Source organism: Orcinus orca, chromosome 1, assembly GCF_937001465.1.
Source record: "Orcinus orca chromosome 1, mOrcOrc1.1, whole genome shotgun sequence".
Lineage (NCBI taxonomy): Eukaryota > Metazoa > Chordata > Mammalia > Artiodactyla > Delphinidae > Orcinus > Orcinus orca.
The window spans coordinates 109989726-110004437 of NC_064559.1; the positions used below are offsets into that span (position 1 = coordinate 109989726).

Below are 14712 nucleotides of genomic sequence, written 5' to 3' on the forward strand. Positions count from 1 at the left end.
TAAGGGTGCAGCACCAAAGAAAGGGCCCCAGGTCTCCCTCCTACCAGCCCTCTAATCAAGAAAGGAGCATTTATTTAGTTTCAGGCAGATTGCAAGGCAGTTGGTTTTATTTGTTTTCCTCTGAATTTGTGCCAAGGATTCAACTTTTCCTGCTCATTTTATTAAAAACTTTATAAAGGGCATTAATAAATAGATATAAAACTGCCGCATAAATGACAGAGGGACTAAATGAAATTCCCAAGAGTCAGCCATTGAATAAGTAACAGAACCATGTCCTTGCGTGATCAAATTCCCATATATGCAAATTAGAGACAGTGCTTTACCACAGTGTTTTAATTAATATTTATAAATCAAAGAGCGCCTCAGAAAGGGCCAGTAAGCTACTTATATTATTACCATGTCACACGAATAACAAAACCTTTGAACATTGCTGCCTGCTTTGCATTTTGGTCTGAGAAGTAAGTGAGCCTGTTGTGTGTGTCTCCCCCACAGGGGTAGTGTCAGCACAGCGGCAAGTCGCCGTCCAGGAAGGACCCTTGTACCGCACAGAGGGCTCCCACATCACCATCTGGTGCAACGTCAGTGGCTACCAGGGGCCTTCTGAGCAGAATTTCCAGTGGTCCATTTACCTGCCTTCCGCCCCTGAGCGCGAGGTCCAGATTGTCAGCACCATGGACTCTTCCTTCCCTTACGCCATCTATACCCAGCGTGTCCGCAGCGGGAAGATCTACGTGGAGAGGGTCCAGGGGAACTCGGCTTTATTGCACATCACCGATCTCCAGGCCCGGGATGCTGGAGAGTATGAATGCCACACACCCAACACCGATGAGCGATACTTCGGGAGTTACAGTGCCAAGATGAACCTCATGGGTAAGGAGATAACTGTGTTCACGTGGCTGCTGTTCTGTCTGAGTGTCATAGTCAGTGTGAGCTGCTATCATAAATTATGATAGACTGCACTGGGTGCTTAAACAACAAGCATTTATTTCCCAGTTCTGGAGGCTGGAAGTCCCAGATCAGGGTGCCAGCATGGTTAGTACTGGTGAGAGCCCTCTTCAGGGTTGCAGAGTACTGACTTCTTGTTGTCTCCTTACATGGCAGAAAGGGAAGGAGAAAGCTGTCTGGGGTCCGTTTATAAGGGCACTAATCCCAGGGACTTTCCTGGAGGTCCAGTGGTTAAGACTCTACGCTTCCACTGCAGCGGGCACGGGTTCAATCCCCGCTCTGGGAACTAGGACCCTGCATGCAGTGTGGTGCAGCCAAAGAAAAAGGTGGGGGGCACTAATCCCATTCATGAGGGCTTCACCCTCATGACCTAATCGCCTCCCCAAAGCCTCATCTCCAGATACCATCACACTGGGGATTAGGTTTCAGCACAGGAATTTGGGGGGGAACATAAACATTCAATCCATAACACTGAGTCACTTCTTTTATAGTGCAGTTTTATTTGACTTTAAAAGGAGAATCCAAAGCTCCCCAAATATTTTAGAGGTCAACAGGTAGCATAAGTGAACCAGGTTTGTGTGTTCATTTGTAAATAGTAGAAAGCTGAAGCTAAAACTTAAAGAAGATCTAATGCAGATGTTAAGAATTTCAGAGAAGGTCAACTGACCCTCAAGCTGGTGAAAGGGGATATAAAAATATAAGGCGAGGACATTTGTGGTTGATAAGCTGAAGAACTGATGAAGAGCACTAAGCAGGTGACATCAGCTGGAAGAGAGGCCAAACCTCTAAGAAACTATGGGCCTTTTTTTTTTTAATTTAATTAATTTATTTTTTATACAGCAGGTTCTTATTAGTTACCTATTTTATACGTATTAGTGTATACATGTCAATCCTAATCTCCCAATTCAACACACCACCACCACCACCCCTCCCGCCACTTTCCCCCCTTGGTGTCCATACGTTTGTTCTCTACATCTGTGCCTCTATTTCTGCCCTGCAACCTGGTTCATCTGTACCATTTTTCTAGGTTCCACATATATGCGTTAATATACATATTAACGCATATTTGTTTTTCTCTTTCTGACTTACTTCACTCTTACTTACAGTCTCTAGATCCATCCACGTCTCAACAAAAGACCCAATTTCTTTCCTTTTTATGGCTGAGTAATATTCCATTGTATATATCTACCACATCTTTTTTATTCATTCGTCTGTTGCTGGGCGTTTAGGTTGCTTCCATGACCTGGCTATTGTAAATAGTGCTGCAATGAACATTGGGGTGCATGTGTCTTTTTGAATTATGGTTTTCTCTGGGTATATGCCCAGTAGTGGGATTGTTGGGTCATATGATAATTCTATTTTTATTTCTTTAAGGAACCTCCATACTGTTCTCCATAGTGGTTGTATCAATTTACATTCCCACCAACAGTGCAAGAGGGTTCCCTTTTCTCCACACCCTCTCCAGCATTTGTTGTTTGTAGATTTTCTGATGATGCCCATTCTAACTGGTGTGAGGTGATACCTCATTGTAGTTTGGATTTGCATTTCCCTAATAATTAGTGATGTTGAGCAGCTTTTCATGTGCTTCTTGGCCATCTGTATGTCTTCTTTGGAGAAGTGTCTATTTAGGTCTTCTGCCCATTTTTGGATTGGGTTGTTTGTTTTTTTAATATTGAGCTGCATGAGCTGTTTATATATTTTGGAGATTAATCCTTTGTCCGATGATTCATTTGCAAATATTTTCTCCCATTCTGAGGGTTGTCTTTTTGTCTTGTTTGTAGTTTCCTTTGCTTTGCAAAAGCTTCTACGTTTCATTAGGTCCCATTTGTTTATTTTTGTTTTTATTTCCATTACTCTAGGAGGTGGATCAAAAAAGATCCTGCTGTGATTTATGTTAAAGAGTGTTCCTCCTATGTTTTCCTCTGAGAGTTTTAGTGTCCAGTCTTACATTTAGATCTCTAATCCATTTTGAGTTTATTTTTGTGTATGTTGTTAGGAAGTGTTCTAATTTCATTCTTCTACATGTAGCTGTCCAGTTTTCCCAGAACCACTTATTGAAGAGACTGTCTTTTCTCCATTGTATATCCTTGCCTCCTCTGTCATATATTAGTTGACCATAGGTGTGTGGGTTTATCTCTGGGCTTTCTATCCTGTTCCATTGATCTATATTTCTGTTTTTGTGCCAGTACCATATTGTCTTGATTACTGTAGCTTTGTAGTATAGTCTGAAGTCAGGGAGTCTGATTCCTCCCGCTCCGTTTTTGTCCCTCAGGAGTGCTTTGGCTATCCAGGGTCTTTTGTGTCTCCATACAAATTTTAAGATTTTTTTGTTCTAGTTCTGTAAAAAATGCAACTGGTAATTTGATAGGGATTGCATTGAATCTGTAGATTGCTTTGGGTAGTATAGTCATTTTTACAATATTGATTCTTCCAATCCACGAACGTGGTATATCTCTCCATCTGTTTGTGTCACCTTTGTTTTCTTTCATCAGTGTCTTACAGTTTTCTGAGTACATGTCTTTTACCTCCTTAGGTAGGTTTATTCCTAGGTATTTTGTTCTTTTTGTTGCAATGGTGAATGGGATTGTTTCCTTAATTTCTCTTTCTGATCTTTCATTGTTAGTGTATAGGAATGCAGGAGATTTCTGTGCATTAATTTTGTATCCTGCAACTTTACCAGATTCATTGATGAGCTCTAGTAGTTTTCTGGTGGCACCTTTAGGATTCTCTATGTATAGTATCATGTCATCTGCAAACAGTGACAATTTTACTTCTTCTCTTCCAATTTGTATTCCTTTTATTTCTTTTTCTTCTCTAATTGCTGTGGCTAGGACTTCCAAAACTATGTTGAATAATAGCGGCAAGAGTAGACATCCTTGTCTTGTTCCTGATCTTACAGGTAATGCTTTCAGGTTTTCACCATTGAGAATGATGTTTGCTGTGGTTTTGTCATATATGCCCTTTATTATGTTGAGGTAGGTTCCCTCCATGCCCACTTTCTGGAGAGTTTTTATCATGAATGGGTATTGAATTTTGTCAAAAGATTTTCCTGCATCTATTGAGATGATCATATGGCTTTTATTCTTCAATTTGTTAATATGGTGTATCACACTGATTGATTTGCATACATTGAAGAATCCTTGCATTCCTGGGATAAATCCCACTTGATCATGGTGTTTGATCCTTTTAATGTGCTGTTGGATTCTGTTTGCTAGTATTTTGTTGAGAATTTTTGCATCTGTGTTCATCAATTATATTGGTCTGTAATCTTCTTTTTTTGTAATATCTTTGTTTGGTTTTGGTATTGGGGTGATGGTGGCCTCATAGAATGAGTTTGGGAGTGTTCCTTCCTCTGCAATTTTTTGGAAGAGGTTGAGAAGGATGGGTGTTAGCTCTTCTCTAAATGTTTGGTAGAGTTCACCTGTGAAGCCATCTGGTCCTGGACTTTTGTTTGTTGGAAGATTTTTAATCACAGTTTCAATTTCATTACTTGTGATTGGTCTGTTCATATTTTCTGTTTCTTCCTGATTCTGTCTTGGAAGATTATACCTTTGTAAGAATTTGTCCATTTCTTCCAGGTTGTCCATTTTATTGGCATAGAGTTGCTTGTAGTAGTCTCTTAGTATGCTTTGTATTTCTGCAGTGTCTGTTGTAACTTCTCCTTTTTCATTTCTAATTTTATTGATTTGAGTCCTCTCCCTCTTTTTCTTGATGAGTCTGGCTAAAGGTTTACCAATTTTGTTTCTCTTCTCAAAGAACCAGCTTTTAGTTTTATTGATCTTTGCTATTGCTTTCTTTGTTTCTATTTCATTTATTTCTGCTCTGATCTTTGATTTCTTTCCTTCTACTAACTTTGGGTTTTGTTCGTTTTTCTTTCTGTAGTTCCTTTAGGAGTAAGGTTAGATTGTTTATTTGAGAGTTTTCTTGTTTCTTGAGGTAGGCTTGGTATTGCTATAAACTTCTCTCTTTGTACTGCTTTTGCTGCATCCCATAGGTTTTGGATTATCGTGTTTTCATTGTAATTTGTCTCTATGTATTTTTTGATTTCCTCTTTGATTTCTTCAGTGATCTCTTCGTTATTTAGTTACATATTGTTTAGTCTCCATGTACTTGTGTTTTTTACGTTTTTTTCCCTGTAATTGATTTCTAATCTCATAGCATTGTGGTCAGAAAAGATGATTGATATGATTCCAATTTTCTTAAATTTACCGAGTCTTGATTTGTGGCCCAAGATGTGATCTATCCTGGAGAATGTTCCATGTGCATTTGAGAAGAAAGTGTAATCTGCTGTTTTTGGATGGAATGTCCTATAAATACCAATTAAATCTATCTGGTCTATTGTGTCATTTACAGCTTGTTTTTCCTTATTAATTTTCTGTTTGGATGATCTGTCCTTTGGTGTAAGTGAGGTGTTAAAGTCCCCCACTATTATAGTGTTACTGTCGATTTCCTCTTTTATAGCTGTTAGCAGTTGCCTTAGGTATTGAGGTGCTCCTATGTGGGGTGCATATATATTTATAATTGTTATATCTTCTTCTTGGATTGATCCCTTGATCATTATGTAGTGTCCTTCCTTGTCTCTTGTAACATTCTTTATTTTAAAGTCTATTTTATCTGATACGAGTATTGCTACTCCAGCTTTCTTTTGATTCCCATTTGCATGGAATATCATTTTCCATCCCCTCACTTTCAGACTGCATGTGTCCCTAGGTCTGAAGTGGGTCTCTTGTAGACAGCATATATATGGGTCTTTCTTTGTATCCATTCAGCAAGCCTGTGTCTTTTGGTTGGAGCATTTAATCCATTCACGTTTAAGGTAATTATCGATATGTTTGTTTCTATGACCATTTCCTTAATTGTTTTGGGTTTGTTTTTGTAGGTCCTTTTCTTCTCTTGTGTTTCCCACTTACAGAAGTTCCTATAGCATTTGTTGTAGAGCTGGTTTGGTTGTGCTGAATTCTCTTAGCTTTTGCTTGTCTGTAAAGCTTTTGATTTCTACGTCAAATCTGAATGAGATCCTTGCCAGGTAGAGTAATCTTGGTTGTAGGTTCTTCCCTTTCATCACTTTAAATATATCATGCTACTCCCTTCTGGCTTGTAGAGTTTCTGCTGAGAAATCAGCTGTTAGCCTGATGGGAGTTCCCTTGTATGTTATTTGTTGTTTTTCCCTTGTTACTTTCAATAATTTTTCTTTGTCTTTAATTTTTGCCAGTTTGATTACTATGTGTCTTGGCCTGTTTCTCCTTGGGTTTATCCTGCCTGGGACTCTCTGCGCTTCCTGGACTTGGGTGGCTATTTACTTTCCCATGTTAGAGAATTTTTCTACTTTAATCTCTTCAAATATTTTCTCGGGTCACTTCTCTCTCTCTTCTCCTTCTGGGACCCCTTTAATGCTAATGTTGTTGCATTTAATGTTGTCCCAGAGGTCTCTTAGGCTGTCTTCATTTCTTTTCATTCCTTTTTCTTTATTCTGTTCCGCAGCAGTGAATGCCACCATTCTGTCTTCCAGGTCACTTATCCGTTCTTCTGCCTCAGTTATGCTGCTATTGATTCCTTCAGGTGTATTTTTCATCTCAGTTATTGTATTGTTCATCTGTGTTTGTTTGGTTTTTAATTCTTCTAGGTCTTTGTTAAACATTTCTTGCATCTTCTCGATCTTTGCCTCCATTATTTTTCTGAGGCCCTGGATCATCTTCACTATCATTATTCTGAATTTTTTTTCTGGAAGGTTGCCTATTACCACTTCATTTAGTTGTTTTTCTGGGGTTTTATCTTGTTCCTTCATCTGGTACAAAGTCCTCTGCCTTTTCATCTTGTCTGTCTTTCTGTGAATGTGGTTTTCCTTCCACAGGCTGCAAAATTGTAGTTCTTCTTGCTTCTGCTGTCTGCCCTCTGGTGGGTGAGGTTATCTAGAGGTTTGTGCAAGCTTCCTGATGGGAGGGACTGGTGGTGGGTAGAGCTGGGTGTTGTTCTCAGTGATGGGCCTTTGGAACCGTGACTCTGAGCTGCCTGGGGCGCTGCTGAGTCAGGAAGCTGATGCAGCTGCAGGACCATGCTCAGACCTGAAGTGGGTCTGTGTGTCCTTTGGCTCCAGGGTGAGGAATTTTGTACCAGCTGTCTCCCTTGGCCCCTGGATGATGGAGGAGGTGGCAGAGAAGGGAGAGGGATTTCATTGTGGCCGGCTCTGCGCCACAGTGTTTGCCAATGTGAAGGGTCAGAAATATCGAGGCTGTTCTGTTTTTCTGTCCACGTCATAATTTCCAGGCTTAATTGTGATAATAAAAACTAGAAATTAAGATTTCGACCCTTCACATCAGAGAGGGGGTCATGTTTAGTCTCCGCAGGAAACTGCTGACCAGGTGACCACAGAGGAAATCTCATTGCTTGCCTGACTCATCCCCATACCATGGCTTCCTTCCAGCCCACAAACATGACACATGTTGACACATGAATAATATGAGGATTAAACCTACTAAAAAATTGAGGATGCTGCTGCTTCTCTCTCCCACAACCTTTATTTATTTATTTATGTACAGCTGTGTTGGGTCTTCGTTGCTGCCCACGGGCTTTCTCTAGTTGCGGCGAGCGGGGGCTCCCCCTCCTTGCGGTGTGCGGGCTTCTCATTGTGGTGGCTTCTCTTGTTGTGGAGCATGGGCTCCAGGTGCGCAGGCTTCAGTAGTTGTGGCTCGCGGGCTCTAGAGCACAGGCTCAGTAGTTGTGCTACATGGGGTTAGTTGCTCTGTGGCATGTGGGGTCTTCCTGGACCAGGGCTCAAACCCATGTCTCCTGCATTGGCAGGTGGATTCTTAACCACTGCACCACCAGGGAAGTCCTTTTTTTTAAAAAAAAAAAAAAAAAAAAAGAAGAAGAAGAAGAAATAACCTTCCTAGTGCACTGCACTGCTGACATGGGGGTGGGGTGGCTAGAAGGGAGAAAATGAGCAAGTTGTATAGAAAATGGGAAACTCGAAGTTCCAGGAACTCTTTTTGTTTGAAGTTCAGTGAGAAGCCAAGTTAAAATGTCTGGAAGCCATACTACCGTGAACAACAAAATCTTATTTGACCTGACAGAGAATTCCTTTTACATGTTGTTTTCAGGGAGTTCATTTATTATATAAACTGAAATTTGACCCACTTTCTTTTAAGTCTACAAACATTATTTTACTTATGTATTTTTTTTATTGAGGTATAGTTGATTTAGAATGTTTCAGGTGTATAGCAGAGTGATTCAGTTATACACACATATATTCTTTTTCAGATTGCTTCCCATTACAGGTTATTACAAGATACTGAATATAGTTCTCTGTGCTATATAGTAAGTCCTTGTAGTTTTCTATTTTATATATAGTAGTGTATATCTGTGAATGTCCATTTCTGAATTTATCCCTCTGCCCCCTAGTCACTTTTTATCTGAGTGTTATTGAAATATCAACCAGGTAAGTGTAAGCGCCAAAAAATTGCAGTCCAAATCCAAACAGAAAACTCGTTCGGTTTCTGTGCCATCTGGGGTCCTCCGTGGCCACACAGGGACTGTCGAAGGCTGGTGGGTGGGAGCTCAGCCCCACGGGTGTAAGATCTGTGGCTTTGTGACCGTGTCCCATGGCTGTTCCTGTGTTGCAGTGATCCCGGACTCCCTGCAGTCCACTGCTGTGCGCCACACTCTGCACAGAGTGGAGCAGGACCCCCTAGAGCTCACGTGTGAGGTGGCCACGGAGACGTTACAGCACAGCCACCTGTCCGTGGCCTGGCTACGGCAGCGGGGCGGCGAGAAGCCGGTGGAGGTCATTGCCCTGAGCCGGGATTTTGTGCTGCAGTCGAGCAGCGACTACGCGCAGAGGCAGAGCCTGGGGGAGGTGCGCCTGGACAAGCTGGGGAGCAGCACCTTCCGCCTCACCGTCTTCCACTTGCAGCCCTCCGACCAGGGCGAGTTCTACTGCGAGGGCACCGAGTGGATCCAGGACCCAGACGGCTCATGGTACCCGATGACCCGAAAGCGTTCTGAGGGGACTGTGGTCAACGTCCAGCCCACCGGTCAGTCTCTCGTCCCCACTCTCTGTCTGGCAGGGAGGGTGGTCAGACAGGCTGTGCAGACCCTTCTGGCGGTTCTGCAAGTACTCGGGGTACATAGGGCCTGGGTAGCCCAAGCCCTGACCTTCTCAGGCTGCACTCCCCCGGCCCCTGAGTCCAGCTGGGCTCTCGACCGGAGCCAAAAGCTATTGCTTGACCGCCTCAGCTGGGCTGGGGGCGGGTGTTCCCATGGGCCTTCGGTTCCCTGGCTTGGTTGGAAGTTGGTGGCGTGCCGTCCTGGAGCTGCAGCAAGTGCCCAAGGGCCTTTCCTTGTGTTACTGGTCACCTTCAGTGAGGGGCTGCCATTGTCCTGGTGAGCGGAGCTGTGGTTTGTGGGAGGTGAGCTGGGGCATCTGAGGCACAGGTGGGGGGCCCCCTTCAGGACCTGTAGTTTGACACCCCGCCACCCCACCCCATCCCATGTGCTCCAGTCAGATGGCGGTGGTCTTGGTCTTTGCATAGCTTTCCTGCCACCTGGTCTTCTGCCATCCTAAGGGTGTGCTTCAGACTTACCTAATAGCACAGATTCCCAGGCTCAGGCAGTGCAGATTCCTGAGTCAGCCTTCTGGGGTGGGACCCGGGAAGCTGGATTTTCAGTACACTTCCACCGTCTGTGCTTTGTCAGACGCAGAGCTAGAGGTAAAAGGGCAGAAGCGACTCTCTGGACATCTCATGGGCGTGAGGGCTTTTACGAGAAGGGTTGGGCTCCCGCGCTGGGAGCACTTTATCTGCTCTGTAGGACCCAGAGCATTTAGCCGCTTCTGGAACTTCCGCTACTAAACCTACAGAAGGCACTTTATTTCATATTTATCCCTTCCCTTCCTGGATGGTGTTAAGAGCAGCTTCAAAAGTCTGGGCCAGATTTTAAGTCTTAGCGCTTTCAAATTAGGTTGCATCAGTTAATCTTCTTTATTTTAATCTTACCAATTTGGAATGAGGATTTTTTTGAATTTGCCCAGCAAATGTATCCAGACGAAGCCAGCAAAGGGAAAACTAGGTGAAAAAATAGTTGATGACTTCACTCCGTGTCTGTGCTGCTCTGGTTCAGTGGTTGCAGCCCCAATGCTGCCCTTCTCTTAGTTGATTTCAGTCAACACTTGGTAAGCCTCTGCAACGCTGCAGGTGTGGCGATAGGCATCGGGGATTCAGAGATGAATAACGCTTGGTCCCTGCACTCGGGGAACTACAGATGTGAAAGCCAGTGGCTGAGTGAAGGGTGCCCTGGGAACATGGTGAATGGGAAGTGTTCTTGCAACAATGTTTTCCCTGGGTGGGGTGGTTGAGGAAAATTCAGGAAAACCAACACATTTGGTGACTTGAGCTGAGCCTTGAAGCTTGAGCAGACATCAGGAGGAGACGCATAAAGGTACAGAATTGTTTGACCTGCTTGGCTAGCACAGAGAGGTCAAGGGTGAGCAGATGTTGAGTTCCGGATTAGGAGTGGTGAGAGGAGATAGGAAAGGTGGCCTGAAGCCCACATGCTAGAGTGTGAGCTTGGCCTTGACCCTGTGGTCTGAGCATTTCAAGTTGTTCTCCTTAGAATCTTAGGAGTCCTGTAGAGGTGCCTGAGCGGTCGCTTGTGGGTGGGCATGTGTGTGTGTTCATGTGCATGGGTGCATGCCATGGGGTGCTTGAGGAGGGCGTTTGAAGGCCGCGGTGTATCCCCTTTGCCGGAACCAAATGTTTTCTGTACCGGGCAGCAAAAGACTTTGTATGAGGAAAGGAAGGGCTCCCCGCTACCGCCCTGCCTGAGCATAGCTTGAAAACCACTGCTGCCAACATTTGGAGGAGGGAATAGAGATTTTTAAGCAGAGAGTGACACCGTCAGGCCTGGGTTTTAGAAGGGAGCAACCATGGAGGCCACCTAGTGTTGGCTAAACAGGTTGGGTCTGAAGTTGGGAGACCAGGTAGGGAAGGGCTGATAAGGCCAGGGCTAGCTCAGTGGCAGTGACCTAGGAAGCGGGCAGTGGGTGCTCGAGGCAACAGAATGGAGAGTGTGTGGAAGGAGGGATCCGGGGCTGGGGCTTCGGGGGATGCCTGGAACTGTGATAAGGAGGCATGAGGCAATGTGCCAAGTCTTGCTTGAGAGCCTCTGCTTCCCCTTCAGTGGCAGCACTGGGCGTCTTTGCATTTGTTCTTGTAAATTTTGGTCAAGGAGTCCATGCCGCAAGCAGACCTTCATAGAGATGCTCAGCACGTGAAGCACCCAGCATGTGATCAGACGTGGCGCTCAGAGGCTGAGCTTGGGAGCGATGAGGGCCCAGGATAACTGTGGCAGTAAGAGGTGGTCAGGGGAGCAGGTTCGAGAGACAGAGTGGTCAGGCCAGCGGGAGAAGCAGGAGGGATGGTGTCATGGACCCAAGGGAGGAGAGCTGGTCCAGAGGCTAAAACATACTTGAGAAACGCCTTTGGTTGTGATGGGCAGGGGGTGTCATTGGGGACATTTGCTGGGTCAGTGAAGTGTGGGAGAAGGCCCAAAGCCCAATTTCAGTGAGCTGAGGAGTGAGGGGGTATTGGAAAAAGCATAAATCGATTTATGGAGGTTTAATTGACTGGGTATAACAAGGGCAAATGGCTGTGCAGAAAAGAGGATGGTTTGCCCTGAATCTCATCTTCAACCTGGGAATGTGAAAGCTTCATCAAGCCATGGGGAGATTCCCGTGAGACCAGCAGACTCTTCGGCCGCCAAAAGAAGACAGCCACTGTTGCAGCCAGCCTAACTCTGAAGAAGTAGGAAGTCTGAGGTCTGGGGCACCTGTTTGCATGTCTTCAGTGGCATTTATGTGGAAGGGGTGCTTTTTTTCTCTTTTTTTTTTTTTTTTCTAAAATCTCTGATGTTGAGGTATAGATTCCTGTAATCTGGTTGACCAGAAAGCCAGTATGTGGCAAATGACATGGGCTCCGTCCCACGTGGGTGTATGCCTCTAGGCAGAGGCTGGCAGAGTGAAACCCAGGTCTCTCAGCTTGTTCTTTTGGGAAGGGAAGCTGAGGCAGCAGCTGTCACTTTAGAAATGAGCCCTTGGAGTCGTTGAGGGTAATTCGCTTTGTCAGGAAGTTTGGGTAATAAAGGAAGAAGCTGATTCACTGGAGAAAATGGGTGTTGGGGGCAAGACCCTGGCTCATGTGGGAGGGGAGGAGATGGAGAGCCTGACGAACAGGTGGGTACAAAGCCAAACTTGAGCTGGAGAATAGGAATGTGGAAGCAGCACTCCTGTGATTGCTGTGTTTTTTAGGGAAACAGGATTCTCATCTGCTTGAAGAGTGCATGGGATAGGGGGATAAGAATGGGGCAAGGGCCTTAAAGATAAGATACCACTTCAAGATAGCGGTAACGGCTTGGAAATGCCAGTGTGGGGAAGACAGTCGAGATTGGAGCTAATGGTTATACAAGGAATTCAAACATCCCTGTAAATGTGATTCTCCAGTCAATGTTTTCTTTAGAGGCATAGAGCTAGAACTGGGAGGGGAAGGACTTGGGCAGTACTTACAACTGAAGCCTCTCCCACCCAAGGCTCTGTGACTCTGTTTTCCGGGACCCTTCACTCCTTTGTCTTCTGCCACGGGTGCCTGCGAGATACGATCATTATCTCATGGCATTGACAGTCACCGTGCACCGTTACATGGTGTGTGGGACAGTTAGTGGCGATGAGTCCTTCTTTGATCACGCCCCCACCCCATGCCTGGTTTAACTCCCAGCTCTTTGAAGGGTGCTTGGGTTCATTGACCATTTCAGAGATCATCTGGCTGTCCTTGGAAGTAGGTACTTTCCCACTCCATCTTTCTAGATTTGATCTGACAGGTGATAGATTAGTGAAAAGACATTAGTTTTCACTTTTCCTATGCAGTTTTGTTAGGGATTGTCTTACCTGTGTCTTACTTCCAGTATTCACTTGGGGGTGGAGGACATCTTTCTCTCTCTCTCTCCAGATAGATAGATAGATAGACAGATTTCTCTCTCTCTCTCCAGATAGATAGATAGATAGATAGAATGTTTATTTAGATTGGGGTCAGCACCTGGGGCACTGGGTAATTTGTCTCACAAGTCTCAGCAGGGTCATGTCTATAATATTTACTGAAAATATTTGTAATCCTGATGCTTTAATGGAGTTCTGGGTGTATAGATCAAGGATGGACCTTTGTAATCTGCTGTGCAAGTGAAATTAGGAGTGATATTGCTTGCTGATCTCAGAGTCTAACCTGGGGCATTATACGCTGCAGACAGAGCCCTGTCGACTTGACTGGGATAGCAAGCCCTTTAGACTCTCTGGGTCTGGCTACCTTTGAGTTCCCTCTGTGATATTCGAGAGTTTTTCTCTCAAGACAAGTGTGGAGGTGCCTTCCCAGTAGTCATCTTGGTGCGAAGGTGTGGGTGGTGGGAATTTGCTGATGCAGTTTGGAGAGCTGGTGCCCTCGGTCACCCAGAATGCGAACGTTTTGTTATTTGTTTTCTCAGACAAAGAGTTCACCGTTCGGCTGGAGACCGACAAGCGGCTGTATACGGTAGGTGAACCGGCGGAGTTCAGGTGCATCCTGGAGGGGCAGAACACTCCCGACCGTTACTTTGCCGTCTCCTGGGCCTTCAACAGCTCGCTCATTGCCAGCATGGGGCCGAATGCTGTGCCGGTCCTCAACAGTGAGTTCACCCATCGGGAGGCCAGGGGCCAACTCAAAGTGGCCAAGGAGAGCGACAACGTCTTCGTGCTGAAGATTTACCACCTCCGCCAGGAGGACAGTGGGAAATACAACTGTCGTGTGACAGAGAGAGAGAAAACAGTCACCGGGGAATTCATCGACAAGGAGAGCAAGCGTCCCAAGAACATCCCCATCATCGTCCTCCCCATCAGTAAGTGCAGGGATGTGCTGCTTCCTCCTCCTCCCACTCGTCTGGTTCAGTAGCTAGCACCATCTGACAGAAGTCGGGGGAGAGGAGAAGAGCTGTGGGGAGGGCAGGGCAGGGCGGGGCAGGTTCAGTGCGAGCTGGCAGAGAAAACCCGTTACCCCCTCTCCTTTCTCCAGCTCACCTGCCCACACTTAGCAACCCTGGTAGGCAGAGCGCCGGGTGTATGTTTGCAGGCTGGAGAGGGGCACGGCAGATCCTAGCGCTAGCAGCTCTGTGTAAATGCCTGCAGTGCCAGCTCAGCCTGGATGCCAACCAGGAATCCAGGACAGCTGTTTGCTCCTGTGTGGGAATGAAGTCCCAGAAGAAGTGGGTGGATGCCCGTCTTGAAATCTCACTTAAGAGGGTTGGTCTTTTATGGGAGGATTTTAAATGCTAAAGCGCATTATTAAGAAAGATTCGCTCTCTGGGTTTTGGAGGTATAGGGGATTGGCATTACCCTAATTGTCCATCCCCTGTCGGAATTGGGTTTTTAAAAGTCAGTGGATGGGACCTCTCACATCTTCCTGGAGCACAGGCTTTTAAAGCTTAGCTTGTTTCCAAGGCTGCTCAGGTGGGCTCCCTGCCTCCTGGTAGCGGGCATTGTCTGGGTGGGAATCAGTCAGGACTGGGGACTCGGGGGACTGCCTGTGTTTGCTTATGTTGGGTTTAATTATCCACAGTATCAGGATGTTCTCATTAATATCTCATTTCTCTCATAGTTTTGTTTTTAGTAAAATGAGAATGCTTAGAATGCCCTGATTTTAAGCAAGATGGTGAAGTTTTTAAACTAACCTTTATTTAACCTTTTGCTCCACTGCTCAA

General features: G+C 45.3%; 1 protein-coding gene across 8 annotated transcripts in view; it reads left to right on the plus strand.

Annotated features, from left to right (window-relative positions):
- The window catches only part of IGSF3 (immunoglobulin superfamily member 3), a 98291-nt gene that overhangs the window by 53594 nt on the left and 29985 nt on the right, over nt 1–14712 (plus strand). For 7 of the 8 annotated variants that reach the window (XM_004263241.3, XM_033436286.2, XM_033436299.2 and 4 more), the window contains 3 exons: nt 493–870; nt 8565–8975; nt 13465–13854. In XM_004263241.3, the coding sequence (XP_004263289.1) occupies nt 493–870; nt 8565–8975; nt 13465–13854 (1179 nt within the window). Of the gene's footprint in view, nt 1–492; nt 871–8564; nt 8976–13464; nt 13855–14712 lie in introns of those variants that run through there. The other variant, XM_033436327.2, reaches the window with a different exon arrangement.